The sequence below is a fragment of the Lactuca serriola genome, chromosome 7 (genome assembly GCF_051521515.1).
Source record: "Lactuca serriola cultivar US96UC23 chromosome 7, Lser_US96UC23_V15, whole genome shotgun sequence".
Classification (NCBI taxonomy): Eukaryota; Viridiplantae; Streptophyta; class Magnoliopsida; order Asterales; family Asteraceae; genus Lactuca; species Lactuca serriola.
The window spans coordinates 16,299,803-16,317,284 of record NC_136414.1 but is presented as its reverse complement, the minus strand read 5'-3'; the positions used below and the strand labels follow the sequence as shown (position 1 = coordinate 16,317,284).

General features: G+C 35.8%; 1 protein-coding gene across 1 annotated transcript; it reads right to left on the bottom strand.

The window, feature by feature from the left end:
* Window positions 1-16,626: 16,626 nt before the first annotated feature.
* Window positions 16,627-17,037, bottom strand: LOC145063764 (putative mitochondrial protein AtMg00820). The gene has a single exon (XM_079011350.1). It carries the CDS (start codon window positions 17,035-17,037, stop codon window positions 16,627-16,629), a length of 411 nt encoding a protein of 136 aa, XP_078867476.1.
* Between the last annotated feature and the right edge of the window lie 445 nt (window positions 17,038-17,482).

Sequence of the window (17,482 nt, the reverse complement as noted above, 5' to 3'; positions counted from 1 at the left end):
TGGTTAACCGACACATCAATGTGAGATGATAAATAACATGGAGGTTGTCAAGCTGGCTTACATCGTTATTCTAATCTCGTTTGTGATCCTCGACATCCCAAACATAAAAGTGAGAGTATAATCCGAGATTAAACATGTCGTTTATAATATTCAATGAATCTCAAAAAGGTCTAGGAGTTTGATAAGATTGGAATTGGTCAAAGCCTTACCTACCTAAAATAGATACATATTTGATTACAAAATCCCTCTTCAAAGTTCAAACCGACAATATGGATCCTAACCTTAATTTAAAATTTGAATTAACAATTAAGGATTAAAATTAACTAACTTTATTTCTCTCTTCTCTCAATTTTAAATGTCTTACGAAGATAGAAATGGTCATCCTCATTTCTATGGAAATGGTTTTCCTTAATCCTCTGGAGATGGTATTTAAATTTTGAGGTCAATGTGAAATTGTTTTTCCTTCCTTAGGAAATTATTGAACTAGACGTCAACTCTCTGCACCAACTCTTCCACCTCCTCCTTCTGTGGCTCTCCCAATGTCACATTTCCCTCAAGTTGAAAGTTATAAGACTACTCAATCCCTATTGGTATGTAGAAATTTTGTGTATGTGTTTGTTCTGAAAACGAAATAGTACATTGACAAGTTGGATAGAATGGGTGTCATTTTCCCAAGGGAGCAAGCCATTGATTTGGTTCTTCTTTCACTTCCAAATTCATATGATTAATTCAGTGAGAAAATTTATATGAGGAATATCGACGTGACCCTATTTGATCTCACCCACATGTTGATTGTTTATAAGCAAAAATTCTTAAGAGCACATCTAAAGAAGATATGCTTATTGGATCTAATTCCAAGGTCTCTATGGACATTAAGAATGGTGGTCCAAAAAAAATTTCTCTTCCCGATGAAAAGGGGTCATCCAAGATCAAATCATTTGATCATATGGTAAAAGGAAAAACAAGTTCCTGGATCATTCCATGTGTTAACCCCAAAGAGTCCATTCGTTTCTACTACCAATTGGAGGTACATCTGAAATGAAGTTGTGTAAAATACCTAAAAGATCTTAGTGACAGTAAAGTTAAGTTGTGTGACTCTACTTTAGGTATACCCATCATCCGAATCCATTGTTTTATAAGTTCCTATTCATAGATTCTTAATACATAATGTGATGATAATATTTTGATGGTATTAAAAGAGTTAAGAGAAAGAAGGAAGCTTGAGCAAGGTGAGCTAAATATGATCATGAGAAATGGACTTTGATTATATGGTTCGAAGATCAGAATTTGGAGCAACTACTAAGGAGTTGGGATTATTTAATAGATTGCTATTACTCTTTGGAGATGTATAGAAACGTAGTTTTCATTTTATGCATGGTAAGGACAAGTTCCAAGTTCTTATTTATTTTCAACAAAAGTGAAATTTTGGTTTTTCTGGTTGCCTTATTTTATATTACCTTGCAATGGGATTTATGAAAGTGTTGGTCACTGATGTGTACAAAAGTACCTACTAGATTTAAATTTATTTCCTAACTTAACTAACCAATATGCACCTAGGAAGTGTACCTAGTTAGATTGTAATGTAGTTTAAGTAAGTCGGGGTCGAACACAAGGAACGGTTTTAATTAATTAATCTATCTACTATTAAGTTAACCTAAAATTCTAGCAAAGTAATGGTTTTTGTCGAATTTTTCAAGTTTAGATGAACTTAATTTATCAACTAACTATTCAATCAATATTGTAAAAACACTTCTGTTAGTTTAAATCCACTTTCCCTCAATGGTTTAATTATTAATTATGACAATTCTCGTTGGTTACCAATTAAGATATTATAAGCAATTCAATTCCAAATTAACTAATGTTGAATTAAATCATATAGATCTATGCATAGTCACACATAATTTAGCACAAAATTAACTATTAAGTAGAATTGGAGCTATGTAATATTGAGTTAACCAACACAATTATGTTTATAATATGAGTTCTCTAGCACAACCAAATTCAATACTTCAATTACTTATCTAAGATTGGTTAAATCTTAGCTCTAATAATTTAATGTTCACTAAATTACTAGGTATTCAAATTCATGTAGATTAATGCTCACTAACTACACATAATAAGATTTTAAATCAATCTGGTATCAAATTAAGCATGCTAGGTATAATCAATCAAACACAAGACGCTAACCAACAAGAAAAGTCTAAGTATTTATAAACAAACCATGAGTTCCAGCTTCATCTAGCTAACAAAAGCAACTATATTTAGCTAATCATTCTAACAAGTAAACACAAACAAGTCATAATAAAAAAACATTGTAAAGTACCACGACGTAGAATGTAATTATGATTTTCTTCTTCTTCCTTGGTTTTCAAACCAAATTCCTGGCATTCTAACCTTCTGAATATTGACTTTTGGAAACCTTTTTTCACCAGCCAACCTCTTAAATTCATAGAGATCAAGAGTATTTATAGTTGTCATAAAATGACATTCCACGTCGTGGACCTGGATGAATCCTTATCGGGCAAGGATTTCGACTTTGTGCGTACTCATCTTCTAGAATATTCCTTTTCCACATCGTGTAAGGAAGCTCCACGATGTGGATACAACTATTTTCATGGTTTTTATCTTCTTCAATCTTCCAAGCCTCCAAAGTTTCATCTTTTTACACTTTTAGTCCTTATTCTTCAAAATGACTTATTTTGGCTGCAAAATACAATTTAATCTCATAAGTACAATTATTCCATGCAAATAACCAAAAATATGTACAAAAATGTATTCTAATATTGCCTAAAAGTATGTATAAATATGGAAATATCATAATACCCCACACTTATTCTTTTCTTTCCCTCAAGCAAAACTATTTATTTTTAATTAAAACCTTCATCACTAGCATCACATAGAACAATCCATTTCGTTTTCAGCCATTATACCAAGACCTTGATGCATATATTTGTCTTTATAACTTCTAAAACTTCCCACTCCTAAATGTTTCACCCCTTAGTTTATACGACACTCATTTCTGCAACCCTCCGAATCAATACCCAAAACTCTTTCTTAACCTCAAGGTATTTTTGGTTAAGCAACCCAAGCATACATAATCTAGAAATTACAACTTTAGATACCAAATTAGAGCTCTTGGAATTCTTCACTTCTTTGATATTTGATCTTTGATTTCTTTAAATTCACCACCTTTTTTTTTCGATTTTTGGTATCTTCAAATTTTTTTCTTTTTTGGAATTTTGATCTTTTGATCTTCATACTTGATAGCTCCAAAATTCTTTAACTTTTCGGTAATTTCTCTTTTTTTTCACATGTATCTCTCTTTTTTTTTCTTTTTCACTCAAATCCTACATGCTTAAGCAAGGGTGCTTAACTTCAACCTTTATTGGTTAAAGGTATTAGTCTATGTGCAATGACTACATAAGCTTTTCTGGATAGATTTCAGGTTTAGGCTGCAAAACATATTATGCTATAAAAACTACCAGACTACATTTTCATTACTCATGGCTTTTCAATAAGACATGGGAAGCCAAAAATATACTATAACATATATTGGCTCAGTTAAACATTTGAGCTCTCATCGGATCATCCCATATAACACTAGCAACTTAAGTTCAAATTAATACTAGATTTAATTTTTAGATTAATATTTCAAATCCATTTTTAAATTTATCAAAATTTACAAAATTTTATAATTTTCTAGCAATGCCCTACCCCACACTTATTACATACAATGCCCTCATTGTATGCATAAAATAAATTAAAAACAAGAAAAGAGAGAAAGAAAAAGGAACAAACTCCCTAGGGTAATAGTGGCGAGATCAAATTCTTCTCATGTGAGATAAGTTGTGCATCTTGAATACAGACTTCTTCTAATATGGAACTTGGATCTTTAACAAATGAGATATGCAAATATGCCGCCAAAAATTAGGAATCGAGCCTTCAATCTTCAAAAAATGTGGTGTAGAAAAATCTTCAAAGCATAAAACACCAATGTGGGAAAGCATACGCCACATGGAATGGTGTAGAAAAGAGGGGAAAAATTGGACATATGAATTCCACGCCGTGGTGTAGAATTACATGACGTGGTATCAAATAATTCCATTTTATGAAATCGTATATTGATCTGAATCCACGACGTGTAATTGGTGTCCACATCGTGGAAACTAGGTATCACAGAAATCACTTTTCCTTAAATGAGTGTAATGTGAACTTGTGTCTTAACATATTAAGACCCTTCTAAACTACATATATCTTGACTCTTTCATACTCTCTTCTCTCTTGATTAACCCCACACTTATATAAGATCATGGGTCTCGCCTCTCGACTCTAAATGATACAACTAATCGTGTTAATGCTCTCATATCTCTAAGGTTCCTTAGCCGCATTTTTCTCTAACCAAATCTGAAAATAATAAGCAAAAGAAGTAGACAAGAAACATAACAATATAAATAGTCGTTACACAACCAAATTAAACGAAATTGGAAACAAACAAACTCAAAAGTAAACTAAAAGAAATAAAAGGATATAAATTCTTCAAACATTAGGTTGCCTCCCGATAAGCGCTTCTTTTTATGCGAGTCTTGAGTTGGACTCTAAACTTAATAAATTGTCAATTCACTCGTTATTAATCTATCTGTTTCATCCACGGTTCTAAAAAGCTCATCATGGCTCCGCCATGGCACGCCATAACTCCAAGGCTTGTACCTGCCGCCAAGCTTTACCAAAACGCCGCCTTAACTCATATATGTGTATAAAATAGAAAAATAGTTGAAAATACATATAAAAATGTTTATTATATACAAAATTGCCGCCTTAAGTCACACCTTACAAACGACGTGGCTCGCCAAGGCTCAAAAAAGCTTGAGGCTTGACATTGCCGCCAAGTAACGCCTTACGTTATTTAGAACCCTGGTTTCATCAAATACTCTCTTCATACCAAATTATAAAATTTGACCTCTCATTTCAATTTTTGGCCAAACGAGCGAGCATTTATTTAGTCCCAGAAAATAAAAAATGGTGGGGACTGGTTGGTCGTTTGTCAGAAAAGGATCGTTCTTCAGAACCTTCTTCAAATATGGAACTATCACCCCATGTATTGAAACACAAACCAAACTATCAAGAGCTTGCGTCATGGCAATGATCATATCATGATGTTGTTCTTGAATTTCTGGTTGTTTTTGTTCTTCATCTAAGCATTCTGCTAGCAAACTTTCCAGGTCCTCCAAATTTCTTTCTGGATGAAATTCCTCCTCTTCAATCTCTAGCTCAGCTTGTTCAGGTTCGTTAGGAAGGATTTCATCCATCCATTTTTTCATCTCCCTTAAATCTTCGTCTGAGTCATATCCCTTATCTTCTTGCGCTAATTCAGGTTCCATTTCCTTAAGAAAAGCATCAAAAGCATCGAGATTTGAAAAATACTTAAAAAAATGAACTAAAAACAAATTAAATAATAACTAAAAACTACTAAACTCACGTCGTGAGAGGTGTCCCACACATCGTGAAAACTAAACGAACAGAAAAATAAAAACTTTGCAAAAAATTAACTTTTTGCGGTTTTTACCCCACGAAAAGGATCGATTAACCTAAAGGAATTAAATTAACAACTAAGATAGCCGTTCCCCGGCAATGACACCAAAAACTTGATGTGCACAAATGTACCTACTAGTTTTAAATCTATTTCCTAACTTAACTAACCAATATGCACCTAGACAGTGTAGCTAGTCGGATTGTAATGTAGTTTAAGTAAGTTGGGGTCGAACATAGGGAACAATTTTAATTAATTAATCTATCTACTATTAAGTTAACCTAAAATTTTAGCAAAGTAATGGTTTTTGTCTAATTTTTCAAGTTTAGATGAACTTAATTTATCAACTAACTATTCAATTAATATTATAAAAACACTTCTGTTACTTTGAATCCACTTTCCCTCAATGGTTTAATTATTAATTATGACAATTCTCGTTGATTACCAATTAAGATATTATTAGCAATTCAATTCCAAATTAATTAATGTTGAATTAATTCATGTAGATCTATGGATAGTCACACATAATTTAACACAAAATTAACTATTAAGTAGAATTGGAGCTATGTAAAATTGAGTTAACAAACACAATTATGTTTATAATATGAGTTCTCTAGCACAACCAAATTCAATACTTCAATTATTTATCTAAGATTGGTTAAATCTTAGCTCTAATCATTTAATGTTCACTAAATTACTAGGTATTCAAATTCATGTAGATTAATGCTCACTAACTACACATAATAAGAGTTTAAATCAATCTTGTATCAAATTAAGCATGCTAGGTATAATCAATCAAACACAACACGTTAACCAACAAGAAAAGTCTAAGTATTCATAAACAAACCATGAGTTCCAGCTTCATCTAGCTAACAAAAGCACCTAGATTTAGCTAATCATTCTAACAAGTAAACACAAACAAGTCATAATAAAAAAAACATTGTAAAGTACCACGACGTAGAAAGTAATTATGATCTTCTTCTTCTTCCTTGGTTTTCAAACCAAATTCCTAGCATTCTAACCTTCTGAATATCGACTTTTGGAAACCTTTTTTCACCAGCCAACCTCTTAAATTCATAGAGATCAAGAGTATTTATAGTTGTGATAAAATTACATTACACGTCGTGGAATCGTGCTCCACGTCGTGGACCTGGATGAATCCTTATCGGCAAGGATTTCGACTTTGCGCGTACTCATCTTCCAGAATATTCCTTTTCCACATCGTGTAAGGAAGCTCCACGACGTGGATACAACTATTTTCATGGGTTTTATCTTCTTCAATTTTCTAAGCCTCTAAATTTTCGACTTTTTACACTTATAGCCCTTATTCTTCAAAATGACTTATTTTGGCTGCAAAATACAATTTAATCTCATAAGTAACATTATTCCATTGCAAATAACCAAAAATATGTACAAAAATGTATTCAAATATTGCCTAAAAGTATGTATAAATATGGCCATATTAGTCACATTTCTAATAATAGAAATATTAATTGTTAATTTGATTCTTATGATATCGTTTATGGTATTGTCATAATTAACCAAGTGAAAAGAAGTTGCATCACCAAGATTAAAATTGGACAGAAACTTTGAGTCTTGTAATTCGAATTGTGTGATGCATTAGAATCTTGGTCATTGGAAATTATGACTAATGCATTGATCACATGTTTATGTGAGTCAAGTGAAGGACTAATGTATCTAGTACACGTTGATATGTAATATTCAGATCCACCACAAACGACGATAACTCTATTCGTCATGATTTTATGATGTTTTAGTAAATATGGTTGTGTTTATAAGATTAAGCATAATTTTGATACTTTGAAAGAATAGCAAAACGATAAGAGGAATCTATGAGGCAGAAAAATAAAAGTTTCTCCAATCTAAAAGGAAAGGAGAGTACTTTAGTATCATGTTTTATGATCTTCTTAGTGATTGTAGATTTATATCACAAGTGATCCTCGAAGAACATCTTAGTGAAATTATACGACTAAGAAGAGGAATCTGATATTGTTAGAAATAGTTCAATCAAGAGATGAGTCATACTTCATTACAAATAAAGTTGTAGATACATGATCTAGTAACTATGAATCATATCTTAAAACTCACTTCAAACTATGAAGGTTGAAAAGAACTCGAAATATGTGGAGTAAATATGTTTTCTTACTCTAGAACATATAGAATTGGACTTGTGATGTTTTCATTAATCGAGAAACAAAAGATAAACTAAGACCAATTATATGAAGTGTTTTCTAGTCGTGAATCCGCACGAACTTTTGAATATTTGTTTAGCTCGTCAAGGAATGCTCCTTGAGAGAAAAATCATATGGTAATAAGTCAGTGGGAGTCATATTGATTTTGAGAGTTTCAAGAGTCAACCGACAATAAACCTTTTAGTTATCACTGGCACGCGACCAGAGGTTGATAACATATCGTATTTGATTGACACTTTCTTATTTTTGTGCACTTCTGGTTGAGTTCGCAATGTTTATGAGTTTTATGTTTTCATTTAATTGCAAAAGAAAAAGAGTGTTGGTCAGTGAAAGTACATTGATCAATATGGGTGACCTACTAAGAACATGGAAGCACTATTATGCCCTGGTGCTACTAAAAAGAAAGAAATTTAGAATAGTGAAGTTCAGTCCATGAAGGAAAGCTAAATTTGAATTTGGTTTTTTCCTAAACCTTGTCTTATAATTGTATATTAAAAATGATGGATTCACATGAATGGGAACGTATGCACCCTGAAATCTATGTGTAAAAGATTCCCTCTAATTCATGAGAATGAGTATGAGGAAATACTTTGGCTAGTAGATTTTAAAGATCTGATAAAGGTCAATATGGATATTGGTTGTGTTAATTGTATTATCAAATTCCTAATAAGATTAGGACTTCCCTTTTCATATTTTGAGTTATCACCAATGACAAGGAATTGTTTGAACTTTCAAGACATATATATATAAGTTCTGAAAGCGTTTAAACATACATATGATATCCAGTGAAGGTGTATAAGCTTAAGAAGTCTAGTTGGATACTTTTCAAAGCATTGCTTCCTAGAAATTTGTACTTCAATCTATGCTATCAATAGCAAGCTATAGCGTTTTTGCGGTGTTACTGAACTGCTATTTCGAAATAGCGTTTACAAATAGCGATGGCACTATTGACCTCTATTTACCGCGAACCTCATCAACGTTATAGCAACGCTACACCTACTTTTACAATTTCGTACATATTGGGCTACTTTGACAAAAAAAACGATTGTATGTTATTTCAATATTAAATCTTTATTTTTTTAACTACTCCACTACACTTTTTTTCTTAATAAGTCCAAACAATAAATATAATTAATTACAAACTACAAAGCAACAAATGAAAACTTCCCTTTCTCGTCTGTTTCAATACTTAGAAAGCACTGATGACTTGAGCTGAGATGACATTTTGACACTTTTTAGTTTCCATTCCACTCTATTAGAATATTATATATAGATTATATTATGTTTTTATATGATTTTTTATGATATTAATTCTATATAGTATTAATAATCTAATATATAAATTTTGTATAAATATATAATATAAATTATGCATAATATTAAAAAAGCACTATACCACTGCTATACCATCATGATAAACGCGATTTCAAATAGCGGCATGTGACCGCCATTGAAATTTCGACTGCGATAACTGCTTAGACTTCAGTAAGAAAGTCAAGAGTATTGATTTCTAGAAGTCTATTAATTTTTGGGTACATGTCAAAGCGAGTGGGAGCATAATTGTTATGTTACTATTGCATGTTGACAATACTGCTCATACGGAATATGTTTCTAATTTACAAATTGAAAATTTTGGATATTGTTTCACTATAGTAGACTTAACGGAGAGGGAGCTCATACTTCTTTTCGAATCTAAGGGTTTGGATTGTATACTTTAATATAACTTATTCATATACGTATATGAATATCATGTTGAAATGTTTCAACATAGGAAATTCAATATATGGAAATACTATAACAAGAGATTAAACATATATCAGATCCTTATATAAGATGTAATGAGTCGAGTCCCATATGCTTCAAATATAGGATCTATTATATATGCAATGATATTCACTTATTTTAATTTTTCAAATGCTTAGAGAATTGTGAGAAAAAGGAATAGAATTTTGTGTGATTAAAGTTGTTAGGCAACTGTCAACAACATTCTAATTTTATACCAAAAGATTGGTTGTTTGTGGACAGTTAGAAGTATGATATTAATTTGGACGAACCATAGTGACATGATTCTGGATTGAGATGGTTCTTGATTAGAATTGATGATCATATGGAAATATGGAAATGTTTCCATAATGGGAGATACTTGAAAAGTCTATATGTGAGTTGAAAACTTTAATTCAAGAGAAGTGTTCAATGAGTGTACCTTTAATTAGAACATTCATTGACATGAAATTGTTTCTAGTAACAAAGTTACAATGGTATATTCTATAATATGAAAGACTCATAGAATTTGGAATCTTGATGTAACAAAAGATTAATACATGTTAAGTTAGAATTCCATCACATTTTGGAAAGTGATAAGAATTTGGAATTGTGAAATGAGCATTGGAATAATGTCCAGTTGATCTGTTTACAAAGGAAGGACCATAGAGAGGCATAATATGCATGTTCATAACATGGCATGGATGATGTTTAACTCAAGTGATTATTTGATTAATCAAAACATTATACAATGAATAAAGTCATAAATTGTAAGCATAAACAGTAAGCACAAGGCTTAGTAAGCTCCCCTAAAGTAGACCTGAGGTATATTTCAACCCAATAAACAAATATGGGCCCAACCCTAGGGTCACACCTTAGGGTATATTTAAACCCAATAAAAAAATATGGGCCCCGCCCCAGGGTATATTTCAACCCGAACATACCATAGTGGGCCCCGCCATGGGTTGTATTTCAACTTGGCATACAATGTTGGGCTCCTTCCTAAGGTGTATTTCATCCCGATCACACGAACAAACATATCACATATCAGCCATCATTCTACATAACTGAATAATGGGTCGACATTGGTACCTTCGACCCATGGATACAGTGAGGAGACACACCTCACGGATACATGAGAATAGCTTCAACAACATGTTGCTCCGAATACCGACTCTACCGGTTACCTTTGTATATAACAGTGACCAAAACTCAAACTACAACACAGAATACCCAAAATACACCTACATCAAACCTAGTCAAAGTCAAAACTCAACTGAGTCAACTGGTTCAACTTACTTGAGTTCGTTGAGCGTGCTCAACACGTACGTAAAGTGTATTGAGCATCAACTAGAAATTGAGGGGCTAACCACATACGCCTAGCATTCACGTCTGCCATCCTCACATTCTATTAAGAGCTTAATCCTTTAAACTCTTTCATCTAAAATCCAGATCTAGTCCTCAAATGATTTCTTTAACCATAAAGTTTCCAACTTTATGGTATTTCATGACTATTCAGTTCTGAACATCAAAAACCCTAACTTCTTAACTCATTAAGACATCCAATGCCATGCATGCAGGAAAACTAGGGACCAAGATTGCATTTTATGATTCTAAACACTTCAATACATTTAAAAGGACAACCTAAATGGATTAAACTAACCAATACTCAAATATATCAAGCTTATGGGACCAAAATGAACACATATCATGGCTAGACAAGATCTAAGTGAAAATTCATCAAGATCAGAGGTTTTTACCTCCAAATGGTGAAAATGGTGATGTGATCCTCGATCCAAAGTGCTTCACTCTTCTAAGATGTTCTCCTCTTTCTTCTTCCTCATTTAAGATCACCAAAATACACACTCAAAGCTCAAATATGCTCTAAGGTGGATTAGGGTTTGCAAGTAGGGGTGCAAACGAGCCAAGCTACTCGCGAGCTACTCGGGATCAGATCTTTAAAAGCTCGACTCGAAATCGATATTAAACGAGCCCGAGCCGAGCTCGAGCTTAATATTAATCTCGTTTATTAAACGAACTCGAGCTCGAGCCTATGTCATTAAGCTCGATTAGGCTCGCAAGCCTAAATGGGCCTTTACATAATATAATTGATTATTATTTATATATATTAAAATAAAAATATATTAGAGGAATTACAGATTTAGGGTATTAGTAAACGAGCTTCTTAACGAGCTCGAGCCGAGCTTAAGCTTATTTAGGCACGTCAGATAAAAAACGAGTCGAGCCCAAGACGGAGCCGAGCTTGGGTAATTCTTTATGAGCTCGAGCTCGAGCCTCATATAACTTAAACGAGCCCGAGCCGAGCCTTGCCAGGCTCGGGCTCGGCTCGGCTCGTTTACACCCCTATTTGCGAGGATCGATATGAAGGGTGGAGGTTGATGAAGGAAAGGCTTTTGGGGCTATAAGGATGCTTAAATAGGGTCCAAACCCTAAAATTTAGGGTTTGCACCCTGGCCACGTATGCCCATCATACACATACATGCCTCAAAAATTACAAAAGTGCCACTTAGGACTAAATTTGCAAACAATACAGAAACAAGTGGTCAAAATCGAATACTTGGAAAAACGATATGTTACAAATCTCCCCCACTTGATCTAGACTTCATCCTTGAAATCCGTTGCCGCGAATAAATCAAGGTAGTGACCTCACATTTCTGCCTAGGGCTCCCACGTCCATTCAGAACCCTTCCGATGCTACCACTGGACCTTAACCAAAGACACCACTTTGTTATGCAAGACATTCATCTTCTTATCCAAGATTGTCACTGTTCTCTCAACATAATTCAGGCGATTATCAACCTAAATATCATCCAAAAGGGACAACCGCAGAATCATCACCCACACACTTCCGGAGCCGAGAGACATGAAAGGTGTTGTGGATTTGACTGAGCTCATCAAGAAATCTAGCCGGTATGCAACCTTGCCTACCCGTATTATATTGAAAGGACCTTCATAAGAACCAAGCACCACACCTGAAACTCTAGGTCTGAATGACACCGGTGTGCATATCTCTTCTGACGGCTTTGCGTGACTTGCAACCTATCACGCACATGTTGAATCAACTCAATGGTCTTGAGTACCACTTCGGTACTCCCCGACTCTTGATACCCGACCTCTCACCAGCAAACCGGGGTCCTGCACCTCCTCCCATTCAACATCTCAAAAGCTAGTTGGTCAATACTGACATGATAATTGTTGTTATAGGAGAGCTTGGCCAGTGGAAGGTAAGTATCCCAAATCTCTTCAAATTATAATACACACGCCGGGAGCATATCTTCGAGCGACTGAATCATACGCTCGCTATGTCCATCAGTATGGGGTGGTATGTCATACTGAAATGTAGTTTAGTACCCAAATTCTCATCAAAGTTCCTCCAAAAACTGGCACCCCATGCCAAACTAGCGCCTCCCTAATGTAGATGTCATCTAGCTTCTCAATTGATATACTCTTAGCAATTAGTATCAAATATACACTCTTGGTCAACCTATCGACAATGAACCATATAGAATTAACTCCACGTGCCGTCCTTGGTAGCTTTGTGATGAAATCCATGGTAATCTCTTCCCATTTCCAAATGGGAATGGGTAATGGCTGCATCTTTCTGTGGGGTCTCTGATGTTTAGCCTTGAATTTCCTGCAAGTTAAACACTGCTCTATAAAACATGATATTTCCCTCATAATATAGGGCCACCAATAACCCAGCTTTAGATCTGGATACATCTTTGTGTCCCCTAGATGGATCGAAAACTTTGACTGATGAGCCTCTTCTAGAACTGTCTGTCTCACCCCACCAGTAGTCGGGACCCAAACTCTACCACACTTGGTTAACAATCCCCGAATGTCTCTAAAAAATAATGGAATTTGTCCCCTGATTCTCTCTGCCTTCCAATTCTCTTTTTTCAGAACCTCCACCTGACCCTTCTTGAATAAATCCAACAACGGAGAAATAACAACCATCCTCAGATATACATCTCCAACAGGTGTGCTCATTGCCTTGCGGCTCAAGACATCAACGACTACAATGGCCTTCCTAGGATGGTATAGGATCTCAAAACATTAATCATTTACCACATCCATCCATCTCCTCTGCCACATATTCAAATTTGGATGGTCCATCAGGTACCTCAAACTCTTGTGGTTAATGTACATAGTACATCTAATCTTGTACAGATTGTAACTCCAAATCCTGAGGGAAAAAACCATATCCCCCAACTCCAAGTCTTGCGTACGATAAATTGCTTCATGAGGCTTCAGCTGCCACGAAGCGTAAGCAATCACGTAACCCCTTTGCATAACGATAGCTCCCAAACCCGATATAGATGCGTTGCAATAAACCAAAAAATCATCCATACCCTTGGGAAGTGCGTTGACCGGGGCCTCGCATAATCTCCGCCTTAGATTCTGAAAATCCAACTGCTGATCAGGCCCTGTGGAAAAGTAACATTCTTCTTCATCAAATGGGTCAAAGGCACTGCGATCTTGGAGAAATCTTGGATGAATCTCCATTAATACCTTGTGATACCTAAGAGTCTCTGAATCTCATATGGGGTCCTCGGTACCTCCCATCGCATCACAGGCTCGATCTTGGCTGAGTCGACCAATATACCCCTCTGGTTAATGATGTATCCTAAGAACTGCACCTCGCATAACTACAACTCATATTTGGAGAATTTGGCATACAATCTCTCTCTCTCCTCAGGGTCTCCAACACCTCTTGCTATTGTTCCTCGTGCTGCTCCTTGTTCTTGGAGTAAACCAGAATATTATCTATTAATACTATCACCGACCAATCTGAAATCGGCCTGAGAACCCGGTTCATGAGATCCATGAACGTTGTCGGTGCATTGGTGAGCCTGAATGGCATCACCACGAACTTGTAATGACCATAACGAGTCATGAAGGTTTTTTATGCACATCATCGTCCCTGACCCTCACTTGATGGTAACCCACTCGCAAATTAATCTTGGAAAACCAAGATGCACCCTGAAGTTAGTCAAACAAGTCGTTGATCTTCGGAAGTAGGTAAGGGTTCTTCACCATTAGCTTATTCAACTCCCGGTAGTTAATGAACATCCTGTGTGATCCGTCTTTCTTCTTCATGAATAAGATCGGTGCTCCCTAAGGTAAGCTACTCGGTCGAATAAATCCCTTGTCTAACAACTTCTAAAGCTACATAGACAACTTCTACAACAATCGTGGTGCCAAGTGATACGGTGCCTTGTTTATTAGAGCCACTCCTTGAACCAAATCAATCTAGAACTCGACTTTCCTCTCTGGAGGCACTCCGGGTAATTCCTCAGAAAACACATCATGGAAATCCCGAACAATGGGCACCTCACTCAACATCGTCGTGCTCTTAACTCGAGTATCCACCACATAAGACAGTAACCCAGAACAACCATTCTGAAGATATATCCTAGTCCTTGTAGTAGAATAAAAAGTTGGCCCATGCGAAGCTCTCTCACTAGGAGTAAGAAGTCCCCACCCCCACTTGGGGTTCGAACTCTCACTAGTTGGTGCTCACAGTCGATAATGTCCGCATTTGGGCCCAACTAATCCATCCCAATGATAACCTTCAATCTCTGCAGAGGGATCTACACCAAATAAATAGAGTACCTCTCGTTGGACAGATTCAGGACACACCCACAGTAAACCCTCAAAGAACTCATGGAATGATCATCAACAATCTCGACCTCCAACGGATAATTTAGGATCTTGGGAGCAGCACAAAACTTCTTGATAAGCGAAAGAGATACAAAGGATTGGATAGCATCCAAATCAAATAGAACATGAGAGAGTCATACCATTGAACAAAAAGGTCCCTATACAAGATCAGATATAATCATGAGCATAAATATGGAAAGCAATAAAAGATATGAATAAGTCACGTACCAGTAACCACATCTGGTGCTACATGGGCCTCATTGGTGGTCTTTTGTAATGCCCAGCTCATCACTATAGGTGCCTCCGCCTTGCCCTGGCAGCGATCAACAATCCTCAAGGTGGCTAACACACGCGCCACCAGTTCCCCTCCTGTCAATCTCGGTCAATCAGTATTTGTATGGTCCGTTTGGTTGTAATGAAAGCAAATCAGAGCACTCCGGGGGTAGTCCTTACTCATGTGACCCGATATACCACAACTAAAACATATATAACCCAACAACAAATGCCCATGATGCCCCACTATGTATCTTGCAACACTTGTCGCATCGGATCCGACCCTACTACCCCCTGGTGCACGAATAAGAGGTCTTAGGCCTCTTTGCCTAACCCACTGTTGTCTCCACCTGCTCCTAATGGGTTTTGAGCAAAACAAACAATCCCTATCTGTGCATGCATCCCTAAATTGTAGGGTATATGTTTTCACTATTGGACATGAAAATATTGAACAAAAAATAAGAAACCCTAGGAGACAATTATAATTTTCGAAATTAAAAATAAACTAGGGTTAGGATACATACCTTGATTGTTCTGTTGTAATAAAAATGAAATCCTTGAAGATCTTGGACTTGAGAGCAAGTTTCCAAAGTGTAACACCTATAATGACTCACAAACACACTAAGCAAGAGGGTGAGAGGAGAGAGGAGCAGGAAGCCAAGAATTCGGATCTTCTTAGAGTTTAGAAGCATTGGCCAAATTTCCAGCTTAAGGCATAGGCAACCCAAGGACTCCCATCCCTTAGGCCTTGGATGAAAATTCTAGGGCTTCCCTGGAAGTTTTCATCCAACCCTTCTAGGGGGGTCCAAGAGCCCAAATCCATAACTATTAATTAATTGCTAAATAGCCCCTGTAGTTTTAGTTAATTCCTTAAATCCTAAAATTAATTCCATGTGTTAATACCATACAAAACTAGAAAGGTCATTATACTCCCACTAGCTTTGACATACATGCATGAATCATCCTCATTTCTAGAAAATCCAAACTCCTTGACATTTTCATGGAAGCAAATATTCCATCTGCAAGATGCTTGTTTGAATCCATAGATATATTTCTCAAGCTTCACATTTTATTAGGGAATTTGGCATGTTCAAAACCTTTTGGCTGATCCATGTAAGAATCGACAGTAAGTTTCCCATTAAGGAAAGTAGTTTTAACATCCATTTTTCATAATTGATAGCCATGATAAGCAGTTATGGAAAGCATTACCCTAATCAACTTAATCTCTGTAACGGGTGAAAATGTCTCATCATAATCAACCCCTTGGGTTTGAGTAAAGCGTTTTGCGAACAAACTTGCCTTGAAGGTCTGTACATTACCATCCATATCGATCTTCTTCTTGGAGATCCATTTACAACCTATTGTCTTACGACCAGGTGTCTGATCAACCAAAGTCCACACTAGGTTATTGTACATGGATTGAATCTTGCTATCCATTGCCTCTTTCCATTTTTTAGCCTCAAGTCCTGCCTTTGCTTCCTTGTGGTTAGTTGTCTCATCCAAATTTACCAGTGTACTATCACTGGTAAACGTGTCCTCATCCTTCGTAATATGGAAACCATAAAAAGATGGTGGCATGCATACTCTACTGGATCGATGAAGAGGTAATGGATTGTCAATAGGATTAACATCTTCGGCCTCAGGTTGAGAGCTAGTGCCATCAATATTTCCTTTATTAGATGACCCTTGAAGCTATTCAAGATCAATCGTACTCCTACTATCATCTTTCGATATGAGCTCTTTCTCGCGAAAAACTCATCTTTGAGCTACAAAAACCATGTTCTCACTTGAGCTACAAATACACCTATTGGCTCTAGGTTCCAATTTGTCTTGGGTTTCATGTCAAACATAAAAATCACAACCCCATACCTTGATATGTACGAGTGAGGTATATGTCACTGTCCACATCTCATGAGGTGTTTTGGCAAACATCATGGTAGGAACAAGATATGTGATATGGGCATCTATCTCTAAGGCATTACCCAAGAACGATGTAGGAAGTGAAGCTCGAATCATCATGGAA

Excerpts from the sequence above, each read along its gene's own strand:
- LOC145063764 (XM_079011350.1), bottom strand. The coding sequence starts at position 17,037 with ATGCCACCATCTTTTTATGGTTTCCATATTACGAAGGATGAGGACACG.